This window comes from Podarcis erhardii (assembly GCF_964252035.2).
Source record: "Podarcis erhardii genome assembly, chromosome: 1".
NCBI classification, from domain to species: domain Eukaryota; kingdom Metazoa; phylum Chordata; class Lepidosauria; order Squamata; family Lacertidae; genus Podarcis; species Podarcis erhardii.
Window position 1 is genome coordinate 82709084 of NC_138497.1, and position 21671 is coordinate 82730754.

At 46.3% G+C, this 21671-nt stretch overlaps 1 protein-coding gene across 3 annotated transcripts; it reads right to left on the reverse strand.

Annotated features, from left to right (window-relative positions):
• Window positions 1-6883: 6883 nt before the first annotated feature.
• Window positions 6884-21176, reverse strand: LOC309337718 (membrane-spanning 4-domains subfamily A member 8-like). Of its 3 annotated transcripts, none has more exons than XM_081854435.1 (7): window positions 20739-21176; window positions 16645-16851; window positions 16050-16169; window positions 14151-14207; window positions 11694-11837; window positions 8423-8536; window positions 6884-7259 (listed from the first exon to the last, which is right to left on the reverse strand). In XM_081854435.1, the coding sequence occupies exons 2-7, from the start codon at window positions 16846-16848 to the stop codon at window positions 7131-7133; spliced, it is 768 nt and encodes a 255-aa protein (XP_081710561.1). In that variant the 5' UTR covers window positions 16849-16851; window positions 20739-21176; the 3' UTR covers window positions 6884-7130. The 3 variants fall into 3 exon arrangements, with proteins under 3 accessions (XP_081710561.1, XP_081710563.1, XP_081710562.1); XM_081854437.1 differs by lacking the exon at window positions 20739-21176 and adding an exon at window positions 19504-19614; XM_081854436.1 differs by lacking the exon at window positions 20739-21176 and adding an exon at window positions 19202-19308.
• Between the last annotated feature and the right edge of the window lie 495 nt (window positions 21177-21671).

The window sequence follows — 21671 nt, forward strand, 5'->3', positions numbered from 1 at the left end:
ACTTGCCAGGCCCCACATAGCTTTGCAAATGTGCCAGCAGTTTTATTGCTCAGATGTCCCACTGAAAATGGGGTGGTTGGGGGATGAGGGTTGGGAGACATCCTGCACCACAAAAGCAGGGCCGGATTTAGGTTTGATGAGGCCCTAAGCTATTGAAGGTAAAGGGGCCCTTTATATGTCCAGCTGTCCTTTGTCAACAACAAATTGTCGCTGTTTTTTGTTTTGAATATATGCTATATGGTAATGTATGGACCTAATAAGTATCTAAAGCCATTTGCACATGTAGAATGTAGGCACCTTATATATAGTAATGAGCAAAACGGTGATATTTTAGGAAGCAGGCTAGCAGGCGGGGCCCATTACTTACATCATAGGAGCCTACACAACACAAAACACTATTGCTGTATGTAGGTTTTATTTTATTTATTTATTATCTTATATTTTAGAAATGTACATCCAGGTTTTTTCCTTTAAATGTTTTTTGGGGCCCCCAAGAGAGTGGGGCCCTGAGCTATAGCTTGTTTTAACTTATACATAAATCCAACACTGCACAAAAGCCTGCTTGTGTTCTTTACAATTTGCAGTCAACTGAGTTAGAGGCAGCACTTAACTCCACTAACCAGAGAGGGGTTGGGCCCTTGATCTATGTGGAAGTATCAGTTGGTATCTTGATTGGATTAGACATTATTTTTGTATATGCAATTAATTAATGTAATTCTCACCCAACGTCCTTGTGCTACACTTGTTTTTATGTAGGGAATCATTTTGGCTGTTTTTTATACATCCTGTTGTGAAACCACTTCAAAATTTCATTTAATAGAAAGCAGTTCATAAATGAAATAAATAATAATATTGAGCCCTGCTTCTGCGTGTTAACTGTGTCAGAGGAGGGAGGCTGTGATTGTTCAGTGTGGGGTGGGGAGCAGCAGCTCAGCAGCTCTTTCTCTTATGTAACTGTTCTTCCTCCTAAATAAGTCTGGCCTTCAATTCAATAGCTGTTCTTGGGAGGCTCATGTGAGGAATATGCTGCTTTTCCATTATTATTTTTTTAATATTCAGGATTGTTATGTACTGAGTTGAATAGGATCCAAACTGCAGCAGTCTGATTGGTCCTAGAACAATAGGCTCCAAAAGGCAGCAGTCTGATTGGTCCTAGAACAATAGGATTCAGAATGCAGCAGTCTGATTGGTCCTAGAACAATGCAGCAGTATGATTGGTTAGCAGGAACCACCCAATCATGCTCCAGATAGAAGTGAATCCACAACCTGATTGGCCTACAGTAGAATCCTGGAATTAGCCAATCATGTGCAGCCCATTGTGTAAATAATGTATATAAAGCAGATACTTTGAGGGGACATTCATTCATTCCTCCTCACCACTATGAGCTGAATAAAGAGCATGAAATCACTTTGCGACTCTGAGTATATTTCACTGGCGACGAGGATGGGATCCCGCTGAGCTGACTGCCACACACAGCACCGCAGCACCGCCACCTGCCGCACCGCTGCCTCGCACCGTGTATCCAGGCTTCAGCTCCGGGACACAAGGAACTCAGAATGGCAACTGACAGCAGCTTCTCGCCATTCAACCCAGCATCTGGAGACTGGGAAGCGTACGCCTCCCGTTTCACCTTCCTCCTAGAAGCCAAAGGGGTCACCGATGAAGAAGACGCCAAGAAGAGGGCAATATTCTTCAGCGTCTGCGGAGAGGAGACATTTGAAATCGCCCGGGCTCTCCTTGCGCCTGAAGACGTCGCTACTGTTCCATACAAAACAATAATGGAACAGCTGAAGGGGCACTTTTCGCCACAGCCCTCAGTGGTGGCTCGTCGAAATGCCTTCTACGCAAAGCGGCAAGCCCCTGGGGAAACCATAACTGGGTTTGTGACCTCTCTCCGCCAAGCTGCCCGGTTCTGCAACTTCTCAGAGCTGGAGAACATGCTTCGTGACCGCCTCGTCGGTGGCCTGAAGGATGAGAAGCTGCAACGACGCCTCTACGCTAAGAAGAACCTAACGTTCCAGGTCGCTCTGGAGGAGGCCCTGGCAACGGAAGCTGCTGAGAGGTCGACGCAAGAGGCACGGCTGAGCCAGCCGTCCCAACCGAGGGTCCACCACGAAGACCTCACCAACGACTCGGGATCCGACAGGGAGGAGGTGCACCGAGTACAGCAGCGCACTCAAGCAGCCCACATACCACAGCTGCCTCGACGAGAAGGAGGGAACTGCGCAAGCTGTGGAGAAAGTCACGAGAGGAGGACCTGCCGTTTCCGCAACGCAGAGTGCAGGCAGTGCAGAAAATTGGGACACATCGCCCGGGTGTGTCGGGCTCGGCCCACCCGAAGCCAGGCATCAGATGACCAATCCAAGAGCCCCAGGTCCCGGGGCCCAACGCACCAAGGCAACTCGACGGAGCTCACAGACTTCCAGGTATACCAGTTGCCCCACCCCAACGTAGAGAAAATTTATGTAGAGGTACAGATAGAGGGGGCCCCATGCCGCATGGAGCTTGACACGGGTTCAACTCTATCCATAATCTCGGCAAGGACCTTAAGGAAACTGTGTCCTACTGGGGGTCCCAAACTCAGGCCGGCCCCATTCACCCTCCGGGACTTCCAGAAACGTAAGGTCCCCACAATGGGGGTGGGGACCTTCAGGGTGCAATACCGAGGGCGGACGCGGCAACTGGACTTGCTTGTGGTCAAGGGCCCCTACATTAGCTTACTGGGGTTGGCATGGTTTGGACCACTGGGACTAGCCATCACCGGGGTGAACCACATGAGCTTACAAGTGGACGTGGACGCCATATGCAAGGAGTTTCCGGGGGTTTTCGATGGGAAATTGGGACAGTATACGGGCCCCCCCATTGCTCTACAGCTTGACCCCGCAGTACGACCAGTCAGGCTCAAGGCCCGCCGGGTCCCATTCGCCCTGAAACCCCGTATAGACGAGGAATTGGACCGACTCGTGGAGCAAGGAGTGCTGGAGCCGGTGCCTAATGCCCCCTGGGAAACCCCAATCGTCACACCCGTCAAGCCTAATGGTTCGGTCCGCATCTGCGCAGACTACAAATGTACCATAAACAAGGCCCTCATGGCCCATGCATACCCAGTGCCAGTGGTCAGCCATGTCCTTGCCACCCTGGCTGGGTCGAAAATTTTTGGCAAGCTGGACTTGGCCCAAGCATATCAACAGCTGCCAGTAGATGAGGCCACAGCAGAGGCACAGACGATTGTGACGCACAGAGGAGCGTTCAGGGTAAAGCGGCTGCAATTCGGGGTCAGCGTGGCACCAGGCATATTCCAGAATCTAATGGACTCTCTCCTTAAAGGGATTCCTGGTGTCACCCCCTTCTTTGATGATGTGTTGATTGCCGGGCCCACACCAGAGGAGTTTGAGGACCGCCTCCGCACTGTTCTGCACCGTTTCCAGATGGCGGGTCTCAAGGTGAAGCGGGAAAAATGTCTACTAGGAGTGCCTCAAGTGGACTTTCTGGGATTTATGGTGGATGCAGAAGGGGTTCACCCGACTGGGGACAAGGTACGGGCCATTTGTGATGCCCCAGCGCCCAAGAACAAGACTGAACTTCAGGCCTTCTTGGGATTATTGAACTTTTACCATTCCTTCCTTCCCCACAAGGCGGCGGTAGCGGAGCCCCTACACAGACTCCTGGACAAGCGGGCCCCTTGGGTGTGGGGCCAGCGCCAGGAGGCCGCATTCCAGGCAGTCAAGGACTTGCTTGTCTCAAACTCGGTCTTGGCACACTTCGACGAGAGGCTGCCGGTGGTGCTAGCATGCGACGCCTCGCCCTATGGCATCGGCGCTGTCCTGGGACACCAACTCCCGGATGGAAGAGAGGTACCGGTAGCATACTTTTCCCAGACACTCAACGAAACCGCGCGGAACTACTCGCAAATCGACAAGGAGGGTCTGGCAATCGTGAAGGGAGTAAAAAAATTCCATGATTTCTTGTACGGGCGGCCCTTCACCGTGGTGACTGACCACAAGCCGTTGCTTGGCTTGTTTGCCCCCGAAAAGCAGACCCCCCAAGTGCTGTCTCCTCGCGTCCTCAGGTGGTCAATTTTCCTTGCCAGCTACCAGTATGCACTGATTCACCGCCCTGGAAAGGCGATGGGCCATGCAGACGCCCTCAGCAGGCTACCACTACCGGAAACAGGCCCCGACCCAGCACCTGCACAAGAGGTTATGAGCCTGGAGCTGCTTCCTGACCGCCCCATTCAGGCACAAGAAGTTGCACACCATTCCAAGAAAGATAGGGTCATCTCCCGGGTCCTGGACTGGGTGTGGAGGGGATGGCCCAGCCGCAGCCCCGGGCCAGAATTCGCCGGCTACACAACCCGCAAACATGAACTGTCAGCCCACAAGGGGTGCCTGTTATGGGGAAGCAGGGTCGTTGTTCCCCAGCCCCTCCGCAAAAGGGTCCTCACAGCCCTACACGAGACACACCCAGGGGTAGTAAGAATGAAGGCCCTTGCCAGGAGTTATGTGTGGTGGCCGGGGATCGACGGAGAGATAGAGGCCTGGGTCAAACACTGCCAGGCCTGCCAGGAATCCCGCCCAGATCCCCCAAGGGCCCCAGTCCAGTCCTGGGAGTCCGCCCGAGCACCATGGTCACGCCTGCATGTGGACTTCGCTGGCCCCTTTCAGGGGAAAACATTCTTCATAGTGGTGGACTCCTACACCAAATGGCTGGAAGTCGCACTGGTACCGTCCACTTCTACGTCTGCAGCCATCCGGGTACTACGCAGGCTGTTTGCAACCCACGGGCTCCCTGACACTCTCGTCTCAGACAACGGGACTGCATTTACATCAGGAGAATTTCAAACCTTCACAGTGCAGAACGCCATCCGCCACATCCGTTCGGCGCCATTCCACCCTGCCACCAATGGCCAAGCAGAACGCATGGTGCGGACCACCAAGGACACCCTTCGCCGCATGACGCAAGGGGATTGGGAGTACCGCCTTGCCACATTCCTTCTAGCACAGCACAGCACCCCCAGCTCAACGACTGGCCGGAGCCCCGCTGAACTACTAATGGGTCGGCGCCTTGCAATCAGATTGGACCGCCTTCACCCCGATAGAGCTCAGGATGAGGTAGTGGTGGGGGAAGGCAGGAACCCCCGGACCTTCGAGGCCCAGGACCCAGTGTACGCAAAGAATTTTGGGGCAGGCCCTGCATGGGTACCTGCCACAGTCACCAGGGTCACGGGCCCCGTGTCGTACGAGGTGCTAACAGATGGGGGGCAATGCTGGCGCCGCCACTGCGACCAGATACGGCGACGATTCCCGGGAGAAAACCAGGAGGAGGAGGACAGGTCAGAGGAGTCCCAAGGGAACAGTGGGGCAGTGAGGCCCATAGAGCAGCAGGGGCAAGCAGGAGAGGCAGAATCAGTAAATACAGAGAGGACCCGCGAGGCCGAAAGGACACCGGAACCAGAACCACGACTGAGCGAGCCGGTTGCGCCAGACCAAACAGCCCCATCCTTGGAACACGAGCCAGAACCTGAACCCCGGACCAGGGAACACCCCAGGCCGCAACGCACACGTAGGCCACCGGCGTACCTTGAGGACTATGAATGCGACCTTCCGGGCAGGACTGGAACTTAGAGGGGAGGGGTGTTATGTACTGAGTTGAATAGGATCCAAACTGCAGCAGTCTGATTGGTCCTAGAACAATAGGCTCCAAAAGGCAGCAGTCTGATTGGTCCTAGAACAATAGGATTCAGAATGCAGCAGTCTGATTGGTCCTAGAACAATGCAGCAGTATGATTGGTTAGCAGGAACCACCCAATCATGCTCCAGATAGAAGTGAATCCACAACCTGATTGGCCTACAGTAGAATCCTGGAATTAGCCAATCATGTGCAGCCCATTGTGTAAATAATGTATATAAAGCAGATACTTTGAGGGGACATTCATTCATTCCTCCTCACCACTATGAGCTGAATAAAGAGCATGAAATCACTTTGCGACTCTGAGTATATTTCAAGGATGCTTTTAGCAATGCCTTTTGTAAAGGCAGGTCTAGAGACCTCAGTCCCTAAATTTGCCATTTTAGAAGGATATTTTTAAGCAGCTACCTGATAGAATTAGGATGCACAGAATCTGATAAGGATTGCAAAAGCTCTAAGATGACAGATATACATAGCAGAACTCTTGGCGAAAATGCTAGCCTGTGGTTGAGACCCAGATATGAAGGCTGCATATACCTGTGACTAGTGGTTAAAAAGGGGTTTCTCCTTGCTACTAGGGATGGGAGAATATCAATTTTGGGTCCTCTCAGTTGTTAATTTCTCCAATCTTAAAATTCAGTTCCCCACATTAGTTTGCAATTGTTTAAAAAAGTCCAGATTGGAGTGGTACTATTATTCCCCTTGATGTGGAAACTATACTTCTGTTGATGCAGCATAGAATTGCATTAGCCTTTTTTTGTTGCTGTATCACACTGTTGACTAAGTTTTGATCTACTATGACCCCTAGAACCTTTATTTCAATATATGATTGCGGTGGCAAGACTTTTATATGAACAAAGATGGAAAAACTCATAATTACCAACAACAGAGGAATAGTTATTAAAATTATTGAACTTAGCTGAGAGTGCAAAATTGACATGTTTAATCAGAGAAAAGTCATTGTAAACATATAGTAAAGACTGGAAAACTCTTATAGAATTTTTGCGTGAAAAAGAAAATGAATAAATGACATTTGGGTTTGAGAACTGAAGTTAATGTTGGTTTATAGAAAGTAGTTTTGACAGGTGTTATATTGGAGTGGATGAGTTGAATAATGTTGATATAGAGCTGATAGATGAAGAATCAGAAGTTATTTATTTTCTTAATTCTATTTTTTCTCTTTCAATTTTTTCCCCACTCCTCTCGTCTTTCCTCCCTTTCCTCTTCTTTTCCTTTGGGTTTGTGTTTTCATCAAGATTAACATTTTAGTTCTGATTTTTTAAAAAAGATATTTGATAATAATCTTTGCATTCCTCTTTCTAAATTCTAATAACATTTTATTAAAAATGGATATATGTGCCAAAAAAGACAGAAAAGCAAATGAGTATTAATTTCACTCCTTTAGCAGCATCTTCCATATACAGCTTCTCCTTTAGATTCTTCACTCATTCTTGGGGAAAGAATCCACAGTACTGTAAGCTGGAGGAGGAGCAGAAGCTGGAGGAGGAGGAGGAACACAATTGCCTTCAGTGGGAGCCGTATCAACAGTGTAGGGAATATAAACCATTGCCTGTATAACAGAAGAGTAATTCATCAGAAGAAGACACATACCACGTCATCACCATTGTCATAATCGCCATCCTGGCAGCATTCAGGGGCCGCCACCACTCTGGTCATCATCATGAATGAGGGCGAGAACATCACAGAAGGGGCAGTGCCAGCGAGCAATTCTGATTGTGTGAGGATCAGTGTTAAAATATCGGAAAAAGGCTGGAGCTGGCAGATTATCAATTTGCAACTGCACTTCCTGCTCTGCAGTTCTCCAAATCCTTCTGTTTTGCTCTAAAAGTTGCATGACAGGTAAATCCTGCCTAGGTAAACTGGGACAAGGAATAAAACCTTTGTCTCCATATTCTACTACTGCATAGTGTACCACTATATGTTGGTGTAATGTGAACAATGGGCTTAATCACACAGTGCTTGGGCTCATGTCTTGAGGAGCACATCCCCCATGGCTGGATGTTCTGAGATAAGGGTGCTAGACTTCAGCAAGATCTTACCAGAAGTCAGCGCTGACACAAGCGTTTTGCAGGTGCCACAGCTGGTGCTTTGTGGCCACCCCCATGCCATGCAGGCAAGAGCAGGATGGTGCTGGTGGGGTGGCAAGGGCAAGGGGGTAAATGAACACAAAAATGTCTGGGACTTCCTTCTTTAAAAAGATTCCTGCCCTCTCAGCCGAGTTTAGAGATAAACTGGGTTATTTGTTTCGGGTTCGTGTTTCCTCTTAAAGGAGTGTTTATGATCAGCACTGGATTCACAGCAATAGACTCCAGGTATGTACATCTATCTGTGCAAGTTTACTCATGAGAGAAGTCCTCAGTAACAGGGTGTACTTTTTCTTCGTTGTATTGTTTCATGTGTTCAAGGAAAATATTCCACACACTCTAACACTTTTTATACCAGTGATAAAGTAGTGGCAAAGACCTGTAGGTTCTCTGGGCAAAAAATGGCTGGTAAAGTTGTTGGTTATGAAGCTTCCTGGGTTATGAAGCTTGCCAGTCACTCACTTTCACCTTGAACTACCTTCCAGGGTTGTTGTGAGGATATATGTGGAAGTGGTGGGTGGCTCTTTGGAGACAGGGTGGGGTGGAAACATAATCTTTAAAGGAATAATCCTCTCCAAACCTCTCAACAAGATCTGCTTAAACTTTAAGCAAGGTATCAAATGCTTACCGGGTCATTGGAACAGCAGGTTAACTGGCACCCAAAATGTGCTAATGAGACAGCGATGCAGAACTCCAGAATGCTGAACAAGAGGAGAATAACGGCAAGCCCAGTACTTACAGCCTGTGGAGCACAGAAGCGGGTAGAAAGTCATTTATCATATACAGTTCAAAGTACTGCCAATTAAGTTTAGTTGCAACATTAAAAAGTGTCCTAGTCTCCATCTTCTGTGTAACCTTCTGGGAATCAGCCTAGGAAAATCTGCTGGTAATGGTGATTTTGAATAATTTGATTAAAGCATTTGCTTCACATACAAATACCTCTTGAAACGTACAATTGTAAAACCAAGGATAGAGAGTACAGTGCCGTAGCTACTGGGGTTGGGGGGGGTTAGTTGTCTGCCCCCCCCCCCGGATGAAGCCTCCAAAAGGGCACCATTGAGGCTCCCAGCCTCTATGTGTGTGTATGCAAATATGCTGGGTCTTTGACCTGGGTGAAATAAAACCTAGTTTCACCCCTGGTGAATTTGAACCTGGGCAAAGACCCTCATAGCATGTTTGTGTTTTGCAGCATCCCAAAGCAGGGCTACCAACCCAGGACTGACACTGTTTGGTAGGCAGTGGAACCTGGAATGCCCTCACACAACTCTAAACATGGTCATTTGAGCCTCATTTAAAGGATATCTGCAAAAGAACAACCCTGCGCACATTCTCATTTGTTGGGTTTACATTTGTATGAGACCAGACAAAGGAAGAGCCAATTTGAGTCTCACATCCAAAAATACCCTCTTTGTTAACCCTCCTATGTCATTCGCAGCACATCCTTGTGAAGGAAAAGCAGCAGCTAGGAAGAATGCTAAGGAGCAGAAATGTCAGTGCATTTATGCATGAATTGAAGGTATTTTGGCACTCCAAAGTCTGCCCTGAAATGAACACCACCCCTTGGTCTTATTTGCTTTGTCAGCTTTCATGACAAATTAATCTTGCCTCCTCAAAAGGGAATTTCTTTTGTTTATAATATAGTGACTCAAGTCATTATGCTGGCATTTCTGATTTCAAACAACATCAGAACTCAGCACCGAGGGCGAACATTCAGAACATGCAAGAAACTGGAGCTGGAAGAATCCCATGTCTGGTTTTGTTGTTGTTGCATCCCTTCCCTTTTTGAAACAAGACACCTTCTCTTCACTCCCCAGCTCAAGGAAGAGGCAGAGCGAGAAGTTCTGCCTTTCATGTACAATGACGCCACTTTATCTAATGGGAGCCCATGGCAACTGCATAGCCATATTCCAAATGGCATTTCCCAACTGCAAGTTGTTGTTGGCATCAAGAGACAATGGAGTGTGTCTCTGGGGGTGAAGACAGACCACTGCGTTATCAGCACCAAAGTGAACTTCCCAAGGTGCAAGCCTGGGCAGTGTGCAGGAAGGTCCTGGGCTGCCCAGATGACATGACCCCACCCCCTCTCATGCTCATGTGGTCCAAAGGAAAGCAGTTTGGCACCAGTTAGGCTGCAGGAGTTGCTGGAAAGAAGCATATAAAGCACCACCCAGCCATCTTAGACTGCACTCTGGATTTATGTAGCATTTGCTCCTTAGCATTGTCTTCTCCTGAATATATCCTGCAAGGCAGCAGAGGTTTAGGATCAGAGTTTCTCTTCTCCTAGATGGGCTACCTTCCCAGGCTGATGAGCTCACTTCCCTCTACAGCATGTGAAGAAACCACCTTCTTGACTGTTGGATCTGCTACTGGTCTTATCTGCTCAATTCACCAGAGCCTGTCTTCGCTTGCAGGGGAAGTCCTTAACTCACCAAGGGTTTAAGACCCATCGGCTGCCATCACCTGGTTTAACTGGCCAACCGAAGCCATTTTCTGGCATGTGGCTGCTGTCACATGCTGAAAGCTTCTAGGAGCCACAGGTGAGAGCTGAGTGCAGGGTGGAGACCAAAGGTGGACAAACTACCCCAGAAGGAGCATGACGGAATGGATGCACTAGCTATAAGGATAAATAGCATTTTCTCAGGGACAAAAATATTACAGTGCTAGTATTGGGGATATGTAATTTTTTCAGTAACAGAATGACTTCTTAGTGGAAAGATGTTTGCACAGGTAAGTAGCAAGCACGGAGCAGTAATAATAGTAGCACTAATAAACCTTCACTGGAGGTTTTTAAGCAGAGGTGATGGATGCTTTAGCTGAGATTCCCACATTGCAGGGGGTTGGACTAGACGACTCTCAGGGTCCCTTCCAACTGTGATTCTGAGGCTAAAATGAAGAACTTAATTTAAAAGCAAAATCACTGAGTGTGCTGATCTCAAGAGTCTGGTAGCCTGCCTCCCCAGAGCCACAATAAATCTAAAGTGCTGTGCGAATGAGGTAGAATGAAAGAAGCCTCTGTTGTGTGGGCAGAATTTCTTCCAGCAGTTGGAGGATAGTTTTCAACACAGCACTAACAACTGCTGTAAAAGGCTACACTGACTACCAGTTCCAAAAGCTGCCTTGAACAAGAATTCTAGAAAATCTGCCATCCCAAAACTTTGAAGGTAAAAAATGTTTTTAAAAGTAAAACAACACCAATAAAAACTTTAAATCTGGCGTACCATTCCAAATGGCAGGCAAAATCAGAGCCTGTGACCAAGGGCCACATTGTCCACAGGCTGAGTCATGTAGCTCCATCTACATGATGGAGGAGGCCTTAAAGTAGCAGAACTGGTGCCTAGTGGGTATTCATCTGTTTTTGAAAGAGAACAAACTGTAGTAAGCTATGGAGAAATAACAGCTTAAGACCAAATGGTCAGGCATTTCTGTCCAGGCTTCAGAGCCTGCCAGAATGCTGGGTTTCCAAAGCTACAAACCAAAATGCAAAGAAGGGACCTGGGTGGGTAGGAGAACCATGTGGAGAGCTTCAGCTATGCTTGCTATTTTCACTGCTGAAGAGGCAAGCTACCTTTTAAACTAAATAGTGGCTAGTCTCTTTAGCAGTGAAAAGTGATGTGTTGAAAACAGAAAGCAAAACTGATGGTGATTGGGATTTCTCCCTCTTTCTGGATGCTGCCCATAAAGACATAAAATTGAATCATTGCAGTCATGGAACAACTTCTGTGAGTACAACAGAACACCTCCCTCTTCTTCTTCCTCTCACTCCTCACCTGCAGATTTGGAGGGGGGGCACACGGGGAGAGGAGAGGAAGGGGAAGTTCCATCGGGTTCGCATAAGTTGTTTCTCATATACACTGATTAGTCCAAAGGCCAAAGTTCTGCATAGCGTTCTTTTCACTTACCTTTGCCCAATAATACCTTTCCCCAGTCTCAGAATAATATGGATAATAACGAAAAGGACCTACAGACAGCTCTACCAAATAAAGAATGATGCCAACTAATGCCATTACAGCACTTGTGATATTCATTCCTACGCTGCTTCGCACCTGAAAGAAACAAAGAATGTCATTTTCAGGCTCCAAAAAGTACAAAGCAAGTTCAGTGGTACCTCAGGTTAAGTACTTAATTCATTCCGGAGGTCCGTTCTTAACCTGAAACTGTTCTTAACCTGAAGCACCACTTTAGCTAATGGGGCCTCCTGCTGCTGCCACGCTGCCGGAGCATGATTTCTGTTCTCATCCTGAAGCAAAGTTCTTAACCTGAAGCACTATTTCTGGGTTAGTGGAGTCTGTAACCTGAAGCGTATGTAACCTGAGGTACCACTGTATAGTGTTACACGCCACCCCAGTCTCCACGCAGTGTGGGATTCCAGGCGTCCAGGTGCTTACCTGAAATACCTGCATTTGTGTTTCATTTAGAAATGAGGCACAGCGGAGACTGTGATGTCTTTATGATATATAGTTTAATTACATGTACATATACACAACCTGAGCCTGCAATGGAGAAGCTTCTAGGATTACACTGCATTTCTCCCATGACTACCACCTTGGATTCACACTGACATAGTGCTTTGACTCCCCGTCTCTTCAGCTTGCTGTGTTTGCAAAATACAACTATTTTTTCCTCCCGCTTACAACAGGAAAAATGCAATCCTCCCCAAAACTGCTCTCCCAAGGCTTTGTCTTTTTACTCACCCAGCTCGGGGAGGGGCTTTCCCTATTTGCCTGCTGGTACAGAATTTCTGCTTTGTTACTGGCCTGTCTACCTGTCCTTTATTTGCTTAACATCCCAGCCATTTCCTTCCTTTCCCCCCCTTGATAGTTCCTCTGCCAGGCAGGTTTCTGGTCAGGGGAAAACTGGTTTGGCCTGTATTTTAGCACTTTCCTAAATCCAGTGCCTGACATTCCATTTCAATATTCTAAGTAGTGATAAAACGTTAACATTTACTAACCTCAAGAATTAGAAGAGAAGCCCAGGAACCCCACAGACTCATAACACAAGGTTACCTTAAAGTTAAATTATCTGATAAGAACATGAAGCTGCCTATCTTGACTCTTCTGTGGGAGAGCTTCTAGCAGTTCTGGCAATATTTTGAATTAAGGTAACCTCCATAAAACAATTCCATGTTAGTTACTGAGCTCCTTCAAATTGTGTCATTTTTGTTGTATACATTATACGTATATAACATGCGTCATACTATGGATTGTTCTACCTATTTTGATGTTTAAAGGAAAGGAAAGTAGTTGTTCAGGAATGTTCATCTATTGAGTTCTTAATATGAATTAAATGTCAACACAATTCCTGTGTTGAATCGGGGGGGGGGGGCAGTATTTCCCTTACAGAAAAATAATTTTTAGTTTGTTGAGCAATCAACCTTCACAAACCTGGCACCCTCCTAATGTTTTCACACTCCAATTCCCATCAGCCTCAGCAACTATGGCAAGTTCTGTTGTGTTTGGAAGTAGCTGTTTCAGGCCTGCTGTGGGTCATTCCGATTTGATTTATTATTCAGGTTAGCATCTGATTAGTGAAATCCAAACCTGTTTTGCCCCCATGGCCTATAGTGGGGAATCTAAAAATGGTTGTAATTTCTTTTGCTTTTCACATAAATGGATAGAATTTGCATATGCCAGTGAGGAATATCAGAAGGGGCACAGCGAATGCACAGTTCCTTGCTAGAGTCCTGAAAGAAGGGCAACAGGTCCAGCTGGCAGACTCAAGGCTGCCTCTGCATTCTCCATTGGCCAAAGAGGGTCCTCATTTCAGACAAAGGCTGGTCTGGTCAAGATGGATGTTTATGGGAACAGAGGGTGGGACTCGATGGAGGCTCCTTGTTTCAGAACTTGGGCTTACAATAAATGAATCTACAGAGGAAGCTGTCAATATGGCCTTGGATTTGTAATAAGAAGGAAACACATTAACTGGCATTTCCTGGATCATAGTAAAGGTAAAGGTAAAGGTACCCCTGCCTGTACGGGCCAGTCTTGACAGACTCTAGGGTTGTGCGCCCATCTCACTTAAGAGGCCGGGGGCCAGCGCTGTCCGGAGACACTTCCGGGTCACGTGGCGAGCGTGACGAAGCTGCTCTGGCGAGCCAGCACCAGCACAGCACACGGAAACACCGTTTACCTTCCCGCTATAAAGCGGTACCTATTTATCTACTTGCACTTAAGGGTGCTTTTGAACTGCTAGGTGGGCAGGAGCTGGGACCGAACGACGGGAGCTCACCCCGCCGTGGGGATTCGAACCGCTGACCATACGATCGGCAAGTCCTAGGCACTGAGGTTTTACCCACAGCGCCACCCGCGTCCCTCCTGGATCATAGAAGAGATTAAAACTCACATTTCTTTCTCTCTCACCTTACAGGGAGTTCCATATTTCTCAGCTAACACCGACATGGTTCCAGAAATAATGAACTGCACAAAACAAGGAAAAAGACACATTTGACTGAAGTTCATTTAGAAATTTCAAAAACATGCTCTCTACTGTAAAAAACTGGGTTATATCAGATAACAGAACCTTTTCTTCTTGAAGTTCACTAGTTTATCCTTCTAGGAAGAAAAGCATTGGGTTTTTTTTTTAAAAAAATATTTTTTATTAAGGATTTTCTTGTTTTACAGAAGTGTGGTGCCTCGTATTTTTTTTTCCCTTCTTCTTCTTCCATGTAACGTTTTTACAAATCCATTTCATTTGTTGAGGCATTAGGGGGAGAAGAAAACAGAAAGAAAAAAGAAAGGGGGGGTGGGGAGAGGGAGGATGGATGGGGGTGGGGTCGGGTGGCGGTGTTTCTATTATGTTTAATGTATGTAGAGTTTGGTGTCAGCGTTGCTTGTGTTGTTCACTTGTGTTCCTTTGGTGGTGAGAGAGGTTGGGGTTGGCTTAGGGTGTGATTGTTTGCTTGTGATTGGCTGTGGTGATCTTTGTTTTCGTGTGTGAGTGAGGTGGGTGGGTGTTTTGGATCAGGTTAGCCATATTGATTTGTATGCTGTTGGTGGATTATTGTCATTGTCCTGTTGGGCTGTGTATGTGATAAAGGGGAGCCATACCGGGGTGAAGGCGTCTTCTTCCGTTTGTCCCCGTGTCAGTTTCAGTTTATTAGTTAATTTTTCTAGTAGGGCTGTTTCCCATACTATTTGGTACCATTGGTCCATGCTTACTCCTGACAGGTCTCTCCAGTGTCTGGTTATGATGTTTCTGGCTGCTGAGAGCAGGTGGGTTATGAGTTCTTTGTGGTGTAAATGGGCATTGTTGTCTTGGAAGATGTTTAGTAGGGCCAATTCTGGGGTGATGTCTATTACTTGCTTAGTTATTTTACATATTTCTTGTATGGCTGTTGTCCAGAATAGTTGAATTTTGGGACACTCCCACCACATGTGGAGGTATGTGCCTGTGGAGGTGCACTCTCTCCAGCATTTTGGTGAGGTTCCTGGGTGTATTAGCGCTAGTTTCCTTGGTGTTAGGTACCACCTGTAGGTGAGTTTCAGTGTGAGTTCTTTTCTTTTCGTTGATATGGATTTAAAGGGGGGTTTTTATCATGTTAGAATCACATACCTGCATAATCACAAATATTCAAATAGCAGCCTCAATTCTCTAAGTGCTGTCCCTTGTGTAGCCAGAGTAACACCATCCACACAAAAGGCAAATGGGGGGATGGTATCAGCAAGCTTAGGAAAACCCAGTTTCAAAAATGCAAAAGATATTTGGGGTGGGGTGTAGGAACTGAAAAGAGGAAGGAAAAAACTCAGAACAGCCTAGTGAGGACTGAGTCTGGTTGGCAACCTCAGAGTGCTGGCTGAAGTAGAATTCCCATGGAGGAGAGGGATGGGATGGAATGGAGAGTGCTGGAAGAGGGCATAGCTGGCAAAAGGCCTACAACTCCCAGTAGCCCTAGCCAGCATAACCAATAGCCAGGGATGATGGGAGTTGTAGTCCAGGAACAACTGGAGAGCCATGGGTTAGACACTGGCTTACTTAATCCAAATGCTTTCTAGAAAAGATGCATTTAAGCCTGATGTCTAAAAACTATATACTCAAGAAATGAAGCCTTTTCTACAATTACAAATCCTTAAAATAAATAGAGTGTACTTCAGGGAAAGCCTTCTTAATGACACAACTATTCTGTTACCAGTTGCCTATTCTCCACACACAAGGAGTCACCACCTGAACAGGGATTTGGATGCAGATCTGCAAAGTCTAAATTCAAAATCATAGGCACTGATACACACTGTCACTCAAAAGGCAAATAATATTCTGCTTACAAATAGTCCACCCCAGAATGGGTAACCTCCAAGAGTAGCAAGAGTCAACAGCCAGGTACAAAGAACAGCTGAGACACTCCCAAAGCCAATGTGTATCAAACCAATTAAGATCTGGATGGCCTGTAGGAACAAAATGCACAAAACAGCACATCAATTTCCCTTTGGTAAATTCAGAACTGAAACACATTCTCCTCACCTCATGATGCTCACCCAGCCCCCCCCCCTTGAGCCTGCTAGTAAATTGGACCTTGCTCCCTCTCCATGCAAGTAGTAGGCATAACATACCCCCCTCCACATTTTACAAGCCATTTCCTTTACTATAACACATTTCTGTATGACATGTTAATTAATATATGCATCTGCAGAACCTGTTCCCCTAACATGTAAGTTTCTTTGGTTGGAGAACTGTATCACAAAATTCAGAGAACTGCATTTTAGTCTGCCTATTGTTTTGGGAAGTGCAAATTTGGTAGGTTTCCAGGGAAAACGCAAGCCAAACTGATTTTCTTCCTCACCCCCCTGCCAGGGAGCAACAGTGCAATCATATGCAATATTCATTTAACCCTCTATGTTGGCAGATCTCAAATACACTTACCCCCAGAGTCTTGGCCTCCACTTTGACAAGTTTCTCCATCCACCCTGTTTGAGGTTGGTTGTTGGGGATTCCAACCTGCTGGCCTGCATATTGTATGTATTGTACCGTCCCTGGTGGTAGGGTAACAGTACCAAGGATTCCCTGGCCTGCTTGGATAACACTGGCATTAGTTTGGGGAATCAGCACCACAGTTCTATTAGCCATTATCTGCAAAAAGACAAACAAACAAACAAACCAAAGATACAATTTTTAAAAAATAACCGCTCAGATTTGGGCAAATACAGTGGAACCTCGGGTTATGAACGTGATCTGGGCCCTTGGAGCCCCAGCTCCCTAATCACTGTGGGTTTATTTTAAGAGCAGCTTAAACTCTTCACTTTTCCTCACAAATCAGAGCAGGCAGGAATATCAGTGGGCACCTACCACTGGACCAGATGTCCTCCTCCTGGAGTATTCTATCTCCTGCCTCTGCGTGGCTGCGGGACCCAGAGGTACCCAAGCCGGCCATTACCATTGGTTTACTATCTGGTGGAGCAGGTAGAGGAGGTGCCCTGATCCTGCTGCTCAGCCCAATGGCAGGTTGCCTGGGAACACCTGCCTTGCCCAACAGATGATGTGAAACCAAGTGAAGGATCAGGGTGGCGGTGAATTGCAGGAGGCAGAGCTTGATTCAGGATATGGCAACACGGGACATACACTAAACCTGTAATTTGCAGTACTCTAGATAATTTTGGGACCACAGACTGTGCCAGACAAACATGAAGAGCAGAGAACAGTTTCTGCTAGGTTCCTTTTGGGTTGTGAACACCTCTCAGGTGGGTGCCATTGCCATTATAAGAGAACATCGTGAATTCCGGCACCTCTTTTTCTAGAAAAATAGTGCCGTGCACCAACTATACCAGATTCTATTTGGGGCTTCAGAGACACGGAAGGGAAGGAGAGATCAGCATTATTCTTGACCTAATCTAGCTCTCTCTTGACTCATTTAAACTTTTATTAGGCATGCTGGTGCCCACACAGACCTCTAAGCATGAGACAGGGGCATGCAATAGTTTTATGTATCTTATCAGTAAAGTGTTTCTTGCTCTTTCCAGTGGCGTGGGCAGGGAAGGAAATATTGCTTTTAAAACATGGTTATAACCAAAATTTGCATTGCCACTGTGAACTTTGATCTTAGTCTTGATGACTGTGTTGAGGTTGATGGCAGAATTGACATCATGAACGTTTCTAATAGGAAGAGTTTGAACAGGAAGAGACCAAATTTGTTTGTTAACTGCATTCTTTAGTTTATAATGCAGCTCTTATGAATTGTTAGGAAAGGAAGGGAAGAGCCCTCATCAGGGGCTGAGCAAGTTCCAGCTGCTCACTCCTACGCCTTTATCTCAGAATATTTTGGTGGGAGCTGCTGCCCTGGTATGGCACCAAGGAAAAAGGCGGGTATACTATGTGATTTCTGCTCCTGTAGTAGATTTGAGTGTGGTTTTCTTCTGAGATTCATCCATAAGCTGCTCTGAAAGCCTCTGTGCTATAAACCGGGATAGAAGCATTCTAAATTGCAGAACAATAATTCTAAATATAATAATTGTAACATGTAATCCACATGGCCTAAGGATACTTACCCAGTTGTACTTTGAGAGGTGGAAGTGGGGGGGGGGGAATGAAAAACCAGACTCTCTGCCACTTGTTTCCCTTGTAAATTCAGAAAATTTAGGGAGGGGAATGACACAATTAACATGTCCCCCTCCCCAACATCCATTCCATGCTTTACAACTGCTTCCACATGCCTGATAAGTTAACACAACCCCCTCCACACAAATACATTTGACCAACCCTGTTAAAGAAGAAATACTCTCAACATGTGCAGTTGTATAATTTTTTAAAAACCACATAGTAACAGAAAGGCAACACAAGTAAAATGGCATTTGATTCTGCTGCCCTGGTGCTGCATATGCTTATTTGGGAATATGCAAACCATGTTGTTACGTGTCGAGGTCCCCAAGCCACCCCCCAAATAAGTCACAACGCACACTTAATTTTTGTTTAAGGTTTTTGGCATAATTTTGGCCGCAACTTAATTTAAATACAAAACCGTGAGTGGTTGTTTAGGCATTGGTTAAGACTATCTGTCCCCCCGCCTGGGGACAGAACTGATTTCCGGGCACCACCGAAAGACAGTGCGGGGGAAAGCAAGTCGGGGAGAAATGGAGCTGAGTCACAGACCCTCAATTCTCATCCGCATGGTCCCCAAAGGCTTGCCGGCCCTAGTCCCATTCCAGGGATTGGACGAAAAGATGGCAAGCCCCAGGATTCCTTTAACGGAATTCCCTTTCCGCAGCAACCATGGAGGGGCAGGCCCAGCCTATCCTAACCCCTCCTCCACCAATTTATAACCAATGCCTAACCGCAACCTTACAAGTTGTGACGATTTGCTACGCAGTAGGCAAAAACCAAATGGCCCAGCCAATCAGCCAGATGGACAAAATTCCTAACAGGCCCCTGCCCCAACGTCAGACGACCCCATGACAGGCATAGCAAGGTCAATGCAACAATCCCTTACTTTAGGGCAGGTAGGCGGGTGATCCGTTGCACGCAGCAAAGAGAAAGCTCCAGGCTGCGTGCGGAGTATTTAAACATCTTACCCCTCCCACCAAAATTGCAACATAACTTTTACCCCAGCAACCCAGTGAACCAATCGTTGCCCCAGGCCAACTTTAGAGACCCTGCCTGGCAACAGAGGGGAAGCTCGGCAGACCCCATCGCAACACGTGCTCTCCATGAGGGAGAACATGCTTTGTAGGAAAGGGTTGTTTGTTTTAAAAGTAAAAATAGTAAAATGAACTTCTGTAACCATAGACATGCCTGGATAATAAATGTTGTTTTAAAACGAAGAAAGGGTAAACGCAGTATCCGCTGGCATGCCCATGACAGTCATGACGCTGGGTCTCTGTGCCTCTGCCTCCATAATCTGCTACTCTCCAGGTGATCATTTGGGGGGCCCTTGGAGAGCTGGATCTTAGCCCTGAGATTCAGCCCTACAGTTTTGTATTCCTTTCGAAAGGGAATGCTTTTAACCCCTAGCTAACATTACTGAAACCCTGAGAAAGAACCTTTGTCTTAGTAAGTATCTCTTAGTTAGATTATGGAATGAACAAGTGACATCAGAAATGGTCTCGAACAATCTAGCTTGAGGCTTTTTCTGATGCAACATCCACTTCATATATTTAAAGCACTCTCATGCCCAGTGCTTTTTTTCAGCCAGGGCACACCAGAGCACAGTTCCGGCACTTCTCCGGTGACTTACTGTAAGAACTTCATGATGAGTCCTGGTACCTATTTTTCTTGGGGAAAAAAGCACTGCTTATCTCACTTTAATAAGTGTGGTTTCCTCCAAAGAGTCCTGGAAAGTCTAATTTGTTAAAGGCAGGGGTGGACTTTGGTAATATGGAGCCCTGAATGAGGACAAAAATTGCTCCCCCCCCCAAACAATATATCTTATTTTCACAATTATTATTTTTGGTACAGTTGTTTTTTATGGATATTCTCAGCTGGTATCCATATAAATAAAGATATTATTATTATTATTATTATTATTATTATTATTATTATTAATCTCCTTAGCTTGGCACCCTGTGCAGGGGAACCACCCATACCACCCTAAATTTGGAGCAGTTAAGGATGATGAGACTTGTTAGGAAACCCCTTACAAAGCTAGAATTCCCAGCATCCTGAAGAAATTACAGTTCCCAGGATCGGGGCAGTGGGGGGTGGGGAGCCATAACTGTTACAGTGGTATAAGAGCATTTTAAATGTATGGTGTGGTTGTGGCTGCTATTCTTCTTTAAGCTGAGATGCTTGAGAGAGAGGAGGAGGAGAAGCTTGCCCAGGCCTTAATTTTCCAAAGAAAAGACTTCCACACACTGGGGCAGGGATAAAAAAATTGCTTTCTGTTCCTTGTTGGGGTTCATGAGGGGGGAACTGTCTACTCATGTTCAGCAGAACCATTTTATTCTTTCAGGCCTTTCCCAGTTGAGGCCTGGATCAAATAAAATACTGTCCCCAAATCAATTTAATTAACTTTGTCCAAAAGTACTTACGTTACACTCCTTGATCTGATCGTCCTCAGCCTCACAGTGTGCGACTCAGGTATCACCAGGAAGCAGTGAGAAGTGAAAGCAATAGTATGTAAAAGGGGTGTTTACACAGCACCAGACTCTGACTCTCCCCTTTCCTTCCTTTTGTCTCATTTCACTGTTGATTACTGTACTCTGGACTTTTTCCATTTCAGATATTCTCCTCGCTCCTGCCAAGGAACTCCAAAATAACTTTCTGTCTTCCGTCTTGGCTTGCCTTTGTATTCTGCATTGAGACTGTGTGTGTGATTTGTTTAATCTCGGATGTTCCTTTTCACCTCCCACCAGAGAGATCTTCCAAACTTGTACAAAGTGCTCATTTTGGACTACCGTGGATCTAAGTGAATCTCTTAAATCCTGTCTTTTAGTCCTAGGACACTTCCACACCATGCGTTTGAAGAATTACTGTACCACTTAACAGTCATGGCTTCTAAAGAATCCCGAGGACTGTAGTTTGCTGAGAGTGCTGAGAGTTATGCGGAGACTCCTACTTCCCTTATAGTAGCTCTAGTAGTGAGGGAAATAGGGGTCTCCGAACAACTCTCAGTACCCTCATTTCCCCCCACAGAGCTAGATTCCAGATCCTCCAAGTATCCCTATTTTCCAGGGACAGTCCCAGATTTACAGAAGCTGTCCCAGTTTCTGACTGGATCCCAGAATGTCCCGCTTTTCCTTAGGATGTCCCTATTTTCACTGGAGAAATGTTGGAGGGTATGGAGTTATCAGACCCCCAAGCCATTTGAAGGCAGTTCTGTATGGGGAAGTTTTTTTGTTTTTAAAAATGTTTTTATATACAGTATGTTTGAAGTTGCCCAGAGTGACTGGGGTAACCCAGTCACATGGGTAGTGTATAAATTGTAAAATTATTATGAAATAGGATGTCCTGGAATGTCCCGC